Source organism: Nelusetta ayraudi, unplaced genomic scaffold (genome assembly GCF_046127955.1).
Source record: "Nelusetta ayraudi isolate G7.1 ecotype Tasmania unplaced genomic scaffold, CSIRO-AGI_Nayr_v1 ptg000019l, whole genome shotgun sequence".
NCBI lineage: Eukaryota > Metazoa > Chordata > Actinopteri > Tetraodontiformes > Monacanthidae > Nelusetta > Nelusetta ayraudi.
The window spans coordinates 1,472,473-1,485,236 of NW_027466069.1; the positions used below are offsets into that span (position 1 = coordinate 1,472,473).

The 12,764-nt window shown below is 44.9% G+C and overlaps 1 protein-coding gene across 3 annotated transcripts in view; it reads left to right on the top strand.

The window, feature by feature from the left end:
* celsr3 (cadherin, EGF LAG seven-pass G-type receptor 3) overlaps positions 1–12,764 on the top strand; it is a 76,916-nt gene that overhangs the window by 11,930 nt on the left and 52,222 nt on the right. For all 3 annotated transcript variants that reach the window (XM_076026148.1, XM_076026150.1, XM_076026149.1), the window contains exons 2-3: positions 6,794–7,137; positions 9,198–9,486. In XM_076026148.1, coding sequence (XP_075882263.1) covers positions 6,794–7,137; positions 9,198–9,486 — 633 coding nt within the window. The remainder of the gene's footprint in view (positions 1–6,793; positions 7,138–9,197; positions 9,487–12,764) is intronic.

A 12,764-nucleotide genomic window follows, 5' to 3' on the forward strand; every position in this document is an offset into this window, starting at 1 on the left:
TCTTTTGCACAGACAGTCAAAACGGAGTCATGCATCTTTTAACAAAGCCAAAAACAAGTTTTGCACTTATCAGTTTCCTCCGGGGAGCTTGCAAGTGCTCCCCCGCTGAAGATGGACGTATAGAAGCAGCTGCACATTTCACCTCATCCTATTATGCAGACTGAATATAGTGTTGTGTCATATTCTCCCTGCATAGCACATTCAGCTCAGCCTGTGTCTTTTTAAACAAGCAGGGAAAGTTTCTGCTCCAAGGAGAAAAAAAAAAACAGTGGCAATTTACGAAATGTCACAGATATGGGGAAGTGCTTGTTTTGCTCCACTGCAGCATCTCAGAGTGTTTGCTTGGTGCGTTAATCGTTAAAGAATGACATTTTGTCACGCATTTCACGGTTTAGATTTTGATTCTCATCAGTGGCCGGTGGATCGGACTCGGCATGTAAGAAACAACAGGAAACTTACTAAAAGCAAATGTAATTAGCGATAGATTAAATCAGGAGGAATAAATTTGCAGCAGAAACAACCACAACCGTATTTATTTTAATAATTTAAGTCTTGTGATTAGAGCAAGTCACATTGCATGCAGTAGCTTAAGGACACACAGGGGTCCCGGAACACTAAGAGCAAAAACGGCAGATGACCGACGAAAAATAAATCCGCGCACAAATAGCGTTTTAATAATTTGCTTGTGCTGGTTGGAGGCAAAATGAAAAACAGGTTTGTGTCCAAAATCAGCCACCAGGGAGCAGCGGGAGGCACAACACGGTGAAAATGAGGGAAAAGTCACCAAAAAAACCCCCCAAAACTGGAACTTCTGGGCTAAATTTAGAATAATGTCATCAATAAATCATCAGCGTGCAAGTTTTGAAGCAGCATTTACATAATTAGTGTACATAAAAATGACCTCAGAGACTGTGTTGCATGGTTATTTTTTTTTTTTTTTAGTTCTGTCAGGCTGCAACACCAAAGAAAGATGTTTTAGTGTACAAAATCTCCCCCTGCAGTGAAGACATTGATAAATAAATCTTCAGGCTTCTCTAGAATCTTGAGGCAAAGACGGACGATGGCGGCGGCCACAGCTGCTCAGCGTACAGCAATCGCTGAGGTCACAAGGAATGGAGGTGCGTGTGCGTGCGTGTGTGTGGAATTGCGATGTGGGTTAAAATGGGAGCTGAGAGGGTCGCCTGTGTTCGCCGCAAGTTAAGTGTGTGCGGTTTTAATGTAAAGGATTAGTGCTTCTGTTGTAAAAGGGTGGTTTAAACCATTATGTTAGCCTGAGCTGCTGATGGTGCGTGCACGAGTGTCCATGTGTGTGTGTGTGTGTGCCGTCTTGTTTCCACTTTGCTCTATTTTGCATTGAGTATGACAAGCGCTCGGGCCTCGGGGGCAGGGCGGCTTTAAAAAACAAACAGAGCGCAGAAATCAGCCGTCGTTTCCTGGGCTGTGCGTGTGTACGTACGTGCACATGCTCGGTTATGTAGCAATGCACTCGCGATATTGTTAACGCTTGCGTTATTTTGCGGGCGTATGGCCTGCCCTGTGTCTCTGCAGCCACGTATCTATTCACTCATTTGAACTTGATGTGATGGGGTTTCTCCCCCCCCCCCACATCGTTGCTGTCTCTTTCATCGCAAAATTTTGCATGCTGCCTTCACAACTTTATACTTTATATCCGGACAAGTTGCTTGATTGCCGGTTTGTCTTCATTAAACAAACCAGCTATCAAGCAACTTGTCCGGAAAACCTGCTCACACTTTTGTTGTTGTTGTTGTGGCCCACTGCCTGCTGAGGCTTTTTTTTTTTTTTTTAAAGGGAGAGGGGAGGAAAAGGGGGATCTGACAACAAAGTGTGAAATGAGATTTAAACCCATGCAATTGTGGCTACATGAGCCGGCAGCTAATAGGCTGAAGGCACCGTGACAGAGTTCAGAGCTGTGAGCACACAGCTTTTTGTTCAGTCCAAATCCAATTTGACTGTGAACTTTTTATTTATTTATTTTTTTGCGTCCCAGTACTAACGGCTCCCCCCCAAACCCCCATTTGGGGTCTTCCTGTCTTTTAATCCAGGCTCCGTCCCTCCGAGTTGCAAATGTCACAGTCCAACTCTGAAACATGGCAGTGCCGTTGGCTTGTGTGGCTGTGAGCCACGCTGGGACTTGACCCATAGTGGCCCTGCAGTGTTGGCAACTACAAATAAAGAGGAAAAAAAGAAAAGGAAATATTTTCCCCTTGCTTCCAGCAGAGAAAAAAAAAAAATCTCCTTTTTGTGCTTCATGCACTCAGTTTTTTTTATGCAATTTATGCAAGAGTTGGTATTAAATATACATATTTTTATATTATAAAGTTTCCTTAAAAGTATTGTTGCAAGCCCAGGGTGTGGCTCATGGTGAATCTGAATGAGATGAATAAGTGAATAAATAGGCTTTGACCTTCAGCTCCACCTCCTCTACCTTGTTCGAGTGCTCAGTTTTGGTCTCAAAGAGATTTAATTTCCAAAAGCCACCACAGAAGCCTCTCCGAACCTTCAGCTGATTGACTCGATGACTTTCTCCTTCAAGGAAAAATAAATAAATAAATGAATAAATAAATAAATGCAAGGGCTCTTTGTGATGACCCTTCCGTCTGGGCTGCAGGTCTTTGGTGGCTGGTTCCTCAGCGCCGGATGTGGGGGCTTCTTTCGCTTCACTCCCACCTTGCGGAACATTTCCGTCTGGAGCTTTCCAAGGAAACTAGCTCGGAAAAAGCTGTGACATTCAAGACGCTACGAGCGCGCTATTAGTTAGGCTACCTGGCAAGCAGAGATAGCACTGAACTCCCTCAACCCTTTGAAACTCCGGGGAGCGCGTATAGCCAGCAAAGCATCTTAGAGCTGCTGAGCCTGGTGGGGAGGGCCAGCCTCGAGCAACCGCTGGACCTCGACCACGATTCCAAACCAGAGAGTTTATTCTTAGAAGCTCTGTGCGTGCCGGCCCCAAGGACACAGGAAGATGTTGGCTCGGAGCCCACAGGAGAGGTGCTTCTCCACGTTATTATTGACAAAGTGCTTTGTTTTCCAGCTGCACTTAAAAATGCCAAAAGTAACATTCCATTTGTGTCGGGGTTGTTGTTGTTTTGTTTTTTGTTTTTTTTTAAGTTTGAAGCTTATTAATGTTTTATTGTTTCCACGCACGCTAAAGTTGAGCTGGAAGGAGAAGCGCTGATGCATTAGTCATGACCGCGCAGCTTATAGGGACGTGATGGACACGCTCTCCCTCCATCGCTCCTCCCCGAGATCCAGCCAGTCCCTCGGCGTGTCTGTACTCCCGAAGATGGATGAGATGTCTCTGTATTTAGTCGAGGGGATGGAGATTTTTTTTAATCCAAAGTGACACATCAACCCACCGTAAATCATAAAGTGCTCTGGCAAACATGATTGACACCTTGCAGTCCCATAAAAATGGCAAAGACTAGCAGGTGACTTCTGTCCTTGGGAGTGTGTTTCATTTCCGGAGTGCCTTAGACTGCGACTTTGCTGCATATTGCCTTTGTGAGGTCACACTTTAAATGTTTGCATTAGGCGACAAAAACGTAAAAACATACCACAATGCAAAAGGACTCGAATTCACATGCTAAATAAAGGGTCTTCCATTCATGGCAGAAGAGTAATTATCATGTCAAGGCATTTACCTGTGTAATATTTGTCGGAGGAGAACCATCAGTCACTTTTACTTGGCTGACAAGGAGCAAGGGGTGTGAGGGCCCTGAGTGCTCATTCGGCCTGAATAGATTGTTTTCTCTTCCTGTTTCAATCTCTCCATATGGCTTCACATGAGTGAAAACCTTTGTGCGCGCATGCAGGTTGTTCCAAATAAGCGGAGGCGGAGCCACACCGGGAGACCCAATAAAGACATTTTTTGTCCGTGCGCCAGTTCTACTGACAAAATTTTAATGCCCGCCCGGGGCTAAAACGTCTCTGAAAGACTGATAAATCCACAGTTACAACTAAAAAAACAAAACAGCCTGTGATATTTGGGGTGGAGCAGGAATACATTTTAGTCTGTCGTTCACAATAGAGCTTGGCTGCTCTGCTGGTTGGACATGCCTGCCGCTTTTGTGTGATTATTAAATTGGTTGTTGCAACGGTCATGCGCAAGACCCACTTGCAAACCAGACTTGCCAGGAAATCAAGATTTGCTAAAAGTGCAAATGATGGAACCATCACACGTTTTGGCTTTTTATCAATACAATTTTCTCTTGCCCGGGGGGGGGTTTAGCTTAGCTTAGCTTATCTTTAGCTGAGCAGCAACACGGGCACACTTTGCTTTGCAAGAAAACGCAGCGCGCATGTCTTCAAACAACCACTTCAACGTGTACGTATTGTTGTTAGGCGTCATGTACACATAAATGACTATTTCTCGTTCAGAAATTGTGTGTGCCACAGTGTAGTTTCTCACCAAGAATAGCTCTCAAGCTCTCACTAGCATGTTTGCGTGGGGCGTATTCCTAGAAGTATGACTGATGGACGTGATGATGTGCTTCTGCCACCCGCTCCCCCCCACCCCCCCCACCACCCACTCCACCTCCCCTGCCCCCCAACGAGTCGGTGTCAGATTGAGTTCAGCTCCTCCAGCAGATTATCCCCGGTCTTTTCATAGATCCGTCTTATTTTAATGACAATAGCAGATCAGCGTCAATTAAGCGCTCCGTCTTTGCGGCCTGATCCGGCCGAAACCGACGACATCGCCGGCTTTTAGCCCCGCATGACAAGACGACGACATTTGTTGCCACGCGCATTACCGCTGTAGTAGCATTACGCTACTACAGTCCCGCTCGCTCCTGCCTGTTTCCCTTCATTCATGTTTGTATCCCATTTGTCTCCATTTCGGCGTATCAGCCCTTTTTAAAACCCCACTTGGTTGGGGCGGGGGAGTTTCCCTCGTCTGGTCTCTCGTATTTCCGCTCCTTCCCCCGGCTGTTCATTTATTACGAGAGGCTCTGGGTTTTTTTAGTGTGTATGTGAGTGAGCGTAAATGTGTGTTAGAGGTCAGCGGGGAGCGAGTCTCCTCATAATCCGGTAATCAAACCAGCTGCCACCCGACCCAACCCCCACCCATCCAAAGCTCCCCCGTCTTCACCCCTCACTCCCCTCCTCACTGCTCCTCAGCCTCCATGGTTTCACTACCACTCTCTCATTACTCACTTTTTTTTTTTTTTTTTTTTAGTCATTCTGCTGCTTAATTACCAGTCATTCCTAACCCAATCATCAGCCCGTCCTCTCCTTCCCCTCCCCTCTGGCTGCTGTTTCATTCTGACGCCATTTATGGGGAGAGGAAATCCGGAAACAAAGGGCCGCTAAATTAGAAAATTTGATCTAGAGAGGAACCCCCCCCCCCATCTCCCCAAAAAGAGTGCGTTTAGCCAGCGCGTTAGCAACCAAAAGTGAGCATTAATAATTCATTCATCTACAACATAAATTATCATTGATTTTGTATTGATTCATCGTGGCACTCCTTCCCCCTGCCACTCACTCCTCGTCCCCGTGGTCCTCCTCCCTCACGTCTTGCAGTTTCAGAGAGGCCCTCGCTCTCCTTCACCCTTCACTGCTCCTCTCTTCTTTCCTGTATTCTTTCACCCTTCACCCTCCATCTGTTGTTCCCTCTCCCGATTCAGCTCTCCTTTTTTTTTTCACGGCACGCAGCGCTGTTTCCCCATCAGAACAAGCTCACACTCTCCCTACCCTCTCTCTCTCTCTCTCTCTCTCTCTCTCCCTCCCCTGCTTTACCATCCATTGTGCTTCGCCGCCTCCACGTGCCCCATCCGTGCACAAAAACCTCCCCCCTCAGCCGCTTTATGTGGTCACGTATCTTTCCATTGCCTTGCAGCTTATTTGCCAGCTTGTCTCACTAAATTGTTTGAGAATATACAATTTAGCCCGGCGCTGGGCGCGAGTGTGTTTGAGCTTCCAGCACAGATAAAATATGTATTTGTGTTTGCGGTTGAATCAGATATGGCTCCGCCTGCGAGAGGTCGCCGACCCGCTGCGATTCATGCGAGCTAGAATTGTAGCGATGGGTTTCGGGGAAGCCTTGTTGCATTCGTAACGACGGCTGAATGTGAGGAAGTGCCAGCGATGAGTGCTATGGGTTTCTTTTATTCACCTGACTAGAATTTATTGAGGTTGAAACACTGCTGTCCCTGAAAGCAGTTCAGTTTTTCTCTTTTTTTCTTTACTTTTTCACCTGCGATCCAATAATTACAACAAAAAAAAAATACCTCCATAAAAATAATATGACGGTATGTACACTTTTTATATGTAACATCACCCATAATCAGAAATAGAGAGGGACGTCTTATGATGCTGCAGCAAAATGTTTCCGCGCTACATTTTACTGTGGTGGGGCAGCCGTCCTGTCGACAAACATGTTTTGTGACGTCACCCCTCAGATTAAGATATGGTCACTAAAGCAGCTTTAAATGTGGTTGAATGAAACATCTGCCTCTGGGGGGGTTGTTCTCCCCATGCAACAGAGATGTTCTCTTCACGGGAACCTCTCATGCAGAAACCCTCAACAACAGAAGCTCATCGAACATAATCAGTCAGATGATGTTTGGAATGAATGTCAGGAAACTTAAAAAAAAACTGCTAGGCTGACTGACACAGACTTTTTGTGGAATTGTTTTTTTAGGCCTACAAATAAAAAACATCGCTGTGTGATGTTCATCATCTTCTACCTTGACCACTCTGCTCTACTCTTTCCTGAATCTCTTAAAACTCCCGTACTCACTTTCCCCCTCATTTTCCTCTTTATTTTTTTCAGATGGCAAGCACAGGATTTCAGCGACGTGCATCCTTCGAGTCCTCATCATCACAGAGGACATGCTGGGCAGCAGCGTCACCGTCCGCCTCCAGAACATGTCGCAGGAGCACTTCCTGTCCCCGTTGCTGGGGAACTTCCTGGATGGCGTATCGGCAGTGCTTTCGGTGCCCGTCGAGGATGTTTTCATCTTCAACATCCAGCCGGATCTGGACGCGGCGCCCGGAGGCATCCTGAACGTCAGCTTCTCGGCCGCACTGCCCGGCGGACTGTTTTTCCCCTCGGAGGCCCTGGAAGAGCAGCTGTACCTGAACAGGCCGAAGCTGACGTCGCTGACCCAGATGGAGGTCAGTGTACATTGACATCGACCGCGTAGAATGGAGCCAAACTTAATCGCGAGCTTTCACTTACAGTTTGTGTTTTGAATTACATGATATGCCCCCAATATATAGTAGCTCTATGCAAACATTGTCTCCTCCAGTTTGGGAGAATATATTTTATATGTAAATGTGATCGAACATTCATTTAAAGGTATAAAAAGTTGAGTTTAGTGCCCTGCGCAGATATGTAGCAGCTGGAACTCATGGTTACGCGCTGCAACACATTCACAGCAAAAGCAGTAGGGCGACACACTCAACACGCATCTCAGCAAAGCCACTCATGCATAGTGCATGTGAACTGATAATAATGACAATACAGATGCCACGTCAGCCGTAACCATATGGCTCTGTGCCGGCGTGCACTGATACGACCAGCGTGTTCTCATGGATGAAACAACACACACCTGGACACAGCGCATCAGTTACGTGCATGCTTGGGCAACTTCTTTGCACATGATATGCGCTGATACAAGGTAGCTGCAAAAGGCTTAGTGATAATAAAAAATCATGAAAGACGGGAGGAGGAGGAGGAGGAGGAGGAGGAGGAGAGGGCACACAATTTCACATGTGAACACACAAACACACGGAAACCGCTTTTATTGTCTAACGTGTGTCTATGCTGCAAACCTGCTTATAACAATGAACCAATGAGATAAAAATTTATGTCAAAAGGTTTTTTTTGTGTCTCACAGACTACTAACTGTACACCGTAGGAAATGGGAAAATGTAACCAAACTATGCCCTGACAACTGACATAATATATTCAAGAACTAAGTGTTTTTCTGAAAAGAATATCAATAATGAGTCGTGACTTAAAAACCTTTTACTCTACTACGTGTGAACAATAAACTAGATTTTAGTTAAAACTGGCCTCTTAAAGTATCTGTAGGTCTAAAATGTAATATTTCAAAGGAAACACCCTTCAAAATGTTGACGTGCAGAGGTGTGTGCTCACTAGCCTTAGAGGCAGTACCCTGGGTTTAGTATTCGCAACGTTTATTAGCATATTGACGTAGCACTATTTTACAGACCCAAACTCATCAAACATGCGCTGTGACGGGTAAGAGGATGACGTTAAAAGGAGTTTTATTCAAAGTGAATCAACTTAAAACACCGGCAGCAGGGCAACGAACAGAATTAACAGAACTAGCTAATCCACTCGTGGTTAAATACGACCACTGTTTCCAAGGAAGCAATGCTAACCGCTAACCTAAGCTGTTGTTAAAGGCAGATATTTCGACTTTGTTCTAACGTTACTGAATATTTTTTTTCTATTGCTAAAACAGTAATAAAAACACATTTTTACCTGAGTAGCTTTTGTGAAAATAGTGTGAAAAATATGTTAATGTGTTCACACATATTTGTGTAGATTTTTTTTGTTATTATAATTTTCGTAGTGTTCATGATCTTGCTGCATTAGACAAAAAATATGTACTTAATTAAATGGGTAATTTAATAGGCTCTTGTTTTGGTTTTTTTTTTGGTTTTTTTTTAAATGTTGTCTTGAGATTCCATAAATTTACATCAGATTATCACTTGCATAGTAGATTGTTTTACTATCCAAGTAAGTAGGCGTTTCTTTGTACTTAATGAAGTCCCACTCCCCAGAGCTTAAATTTCATATGTACAATACTTCTGTATAGTGTTCAAATCAAATATCCTTTATTGTTATTGCAATAATTACAATTCATTATAAATAATTTCAGCTAATCAGCTATGGTATTACATTTTTACTCCAGAACTAAAATGTCTTATGACAGCATGCAAGTAGTTGCATTTGGTATTTTATTGTAAGACAGAATGTGTGCTAAAAGAAAATTGTTTGCCTAGTGGTTTGTGCAATGGTCAGAATGAGTACCCTGAAGACACTCATGATGAGCGGACGTATGCTTCACAGTGAAAAAAATAGCGTAGCAGAAGTCGACGCCATCTGTGGCATTTAACAGCCGTGAATTACTGTTTACTGCTCAACAGACCCAGAAAAGTTCTAATGGTGTTCTGTCCTCTCTCCTCCTCCAACACCCCAGGTCCTCCCGTTCGATGACAACGTGTGTCTCCGTGAGCCGTGCAAGAACTACATGAAGTGCATCTCGGTGCTGCGCTTCAACAGCTCGGCCCCCTTCATCTCCTCGCCCTCCATCCTCTTCCGGCCCATCCATCCCATCGCGGGGCTGCGCTGCCGCTGCCCGGTGGGCTTCACGGGGGATTACTGCGAGACGGAGATCAACCTGTGCTACTCCAACCCCTGCCTGAATGGTGGCGTGTGCGCCCGCAAAGAAGGGGGGTACACCTGCATCTGCCGCGAAGACTACACGGGTAAGTCTGAGATTCACTGTGTGAATGTGAGTTATGGCCCTGATCAACATGATGCAAAGCTGGTGTTTTGAAGGCTCAGGTGGATTCTGGTGCTGTATATGTAATCCTATTTTTTTTCAAACGATTTAGCTAAGTTTGACTTTTACTGTTTGTTTAAGTAGTGTAAAGTTCATTCCGTCTTTTCTTGCAACTACTTTCTCGTTGGTTCTTATATCTCAGACAGGTAAAAAACCTTAAAGAATCTGTCTGAGGTATAAGAACCAAGAAGAAAGTAGTGTAAAGATTCAAAGATTGGACAGAATTTTTAAGACATTACACAGAAGCATTACAGCTATCCATCTACATCATTTGCTGGAAAAATGTAGTGATATATTTCCATGATGGAAACAAGAGAGATGCAGAGCTTCATAACAGCCCTTTGTTGTAAATAAAGCTAATTGATTGATTGATTGATTGATTGATTGATTAGCACAATTGATTGGAATACTATAGATGCCAAAACATTGAGATATGGAGTCATTGGGCACCATTAGCTCAGACCAGTGTGGTTGGGTGACGTGGCACAAGCGTGATGAGTTGGCTGGTGTTTTGCAGGGGGAGGTTTCAGTGTGCTGGGTTTTTTTCCTGTTGTTTCATTCTCACGGTGACTAAACTGAAACTGACTGCCTGCTCCTCTCTCCTTCCCTCACCACACCAACTCTGTGTTTGATCCGCGCTGTGTTTTTCCTCTTTTGTCACGTTGAGTCGAACAACATGAAACCACACACTCTGCCTCCTGGGGGAACTTCCTCCTCTTCAACTCTCTGCCTGTTATCTTTGACACACAAACACACACCCCTTCCCTCCTTTTTCAATGGCAACAGACAAGTTTGTTCCCTGTTCCTCTCTCTCTCACGGACACGCACATTTTGTTTCTTTCTCTCCTTTTCCCAAACTCTGGACTCGTTTGCTCGTCCTGTCCTCCACCTGCACTCTGCTGTCTTTTCTGCCCCTTTGAGCGGCAACAATGCTTGACTTTTCAAGACTATGAATGCAGAGAGAGGGATTGATGCTACGGTTCTGTCAGTGTCTGTGTGCACGTCTGGGGGTTATTTCACATTTCCTTTCATATTGTATCAAACAGAGAGCTGGTGAAGTGAAGCAACACTTGTCTTTCATGAGCGAGACGGAGCATTTTCCAAACTCCCACCGAGACTGACAGACAGAGAGATAAGAGTGAGAGGGCGGAAATGAGGGAAAGGATAAATCTGAGGTTGGAACGACTGAGAGCGGCAGGAGGGACGGAGACAAATGAGTGTGGTGGAAAGGAAAGTTGAGACTTGAGGTGCTGAAAAAGAAGATGATTGGATTGAAATCGAGGAGTAAAACACAGCGAAATCTTTAAAGTGATTATCTGCAGTTGGTCTGATAGGAGTTAAATGATCTTTCCTCCTTGCAGACTACTGCCACTAATATATTGTACAGCTTGAAATTTAAAAAGGAAATATATGCAGCGAATGCGCATGTCAAAGGATTAAACACGGGAAATAACAAGGTAAGGATGGGGTTGAGGGGGGAGGAAGAGTGGACAGCGGCACAGGAGGCGCGGCCAAACAAGAGCGGGATGAAAGATGGAGGAAACATGGAGAAGAGACGTGCCATGACATCAGCATGAGCGATGAGGGAGACGGATAAATTCACAGAGAGCAGCATGGAGGCCGGGCTCCAGGGTAGAATGGGATGAGAGACATCCAGTGGGAGCGAGGGAGCGAAGGGGGTGCAGGAGGTTAGAGGTAGAGGGAGCAGAATCAGAAGGGTTCTGGAGTCGGCGTTGCGTTGCGTGGGCGTCGGTATCTCGTCAACGCCCCGGGCGAGCAGCAGCAAAGAGGAGGGAAAGCTGATGAACAGGGATAAATTGATTCGGCAACGCACAGAAACCTCCAGACATCCCCACTCTGCCTGCTGCATCCTTCCATCACCACTGGCTTTAAATTGCTCTCCCCTCCCCTGAAATTCCGTGGCTCGCTCTCACAGGCAGGTGCGAAGCCTCAGGTTGAGATCGAGGCTGGAAACTTTCTACTCCGACTGAGATTTTTTTCTTTTTTTTTCACCTTCAAATAGAAGCTTCTGGCAGACCTTTGTCAGGTGTGGTCTTGTTTTAAGCCTAAGGATAAGCAAAAAAAAAAGACAGATCATTTGCTCCATAATTCAGTAACATAAAAAAAATTCTTTTTGTCAGTTGTGGCTAATGAAATGAAAAAAAACCCCTCCAAAATCAATTATCTTGCTGTAATTTTAAAGAAGCAGAAGCTGGCAGAGTTTAACAGCTGCTTTTTTCGTAGTTCCTTCACCGCGAAGACATAATCATTCAGACACAAAGAACCTTTGAACACTCGTAACCCCAGGCTAGCGCCTGTTACGACTGCACAGTTAACCCTGGGATAAGTCAGGCTGACACATTGAACTGGGGTTATAACCACTATCAGCCCACTGTGTGAAAAGGCCAACGGTACCTTTGTGCTGCCGAGATGTGGTGAGATAACGATGAAGCCAGGGGTTGCGCAGCTCGGCATCACATCAGGGTCATGTGCCGTTCAGGGCAGGTGCTGAACACCCAGTTTTAGCCCAGGGTTTAAATTAAAAACCAGATACTGCATAATGTTCAGGTGTACACTTAATTTATGTGTGAAAGGATCTTTAGATAACCCGTGTTTAAAAGTACCGAGGGGGTCTTCTAGAGAATTTAGACCTTCAGACAGCTGGGATGGACTCCTGCAGCTCTGCGACCCCAAGGTGATAGAGAGTAGACAGACGGTTGGATCTTAATTTGTCTCAATTTAAAATAAAATAAAAAACAGCCAAACTGCTGGCATGATCTGATTATATTTTACTATTGACTGTTGAGTTTCGTCTGACAATCTGATAATTGTCACCAAAGCGCCTATAGAGCAGCTGAATTATCAATGAGTGCAGCCTCTGACAGCAGGTTTTAGTTGTTTTCCTGTGGGAGAGAGATGGAGAGTTTTTGGGGAATGGCAGGTCGTCTGTCTTACAGTATATCTACAGTGCAGCTGCAGTTTGCCAGTAAGGGCTGCAGCTCTTCTCAAGTGTTTCCAATCATTTGAAAAATTACGGGGGCTGCTGCACACATAATTACACTTGGGAGAAAAAAAAAATCCAGAGCACCGCTTCACTATTAGAGCTGAAATATATATCTTGTAGTGTGGCATTCTAACTGCTTTTGTCCATGTAAATTCGTGTATGGTAAAAAAAAAAAAAAAAAAAAAAAGTGTGAAAAT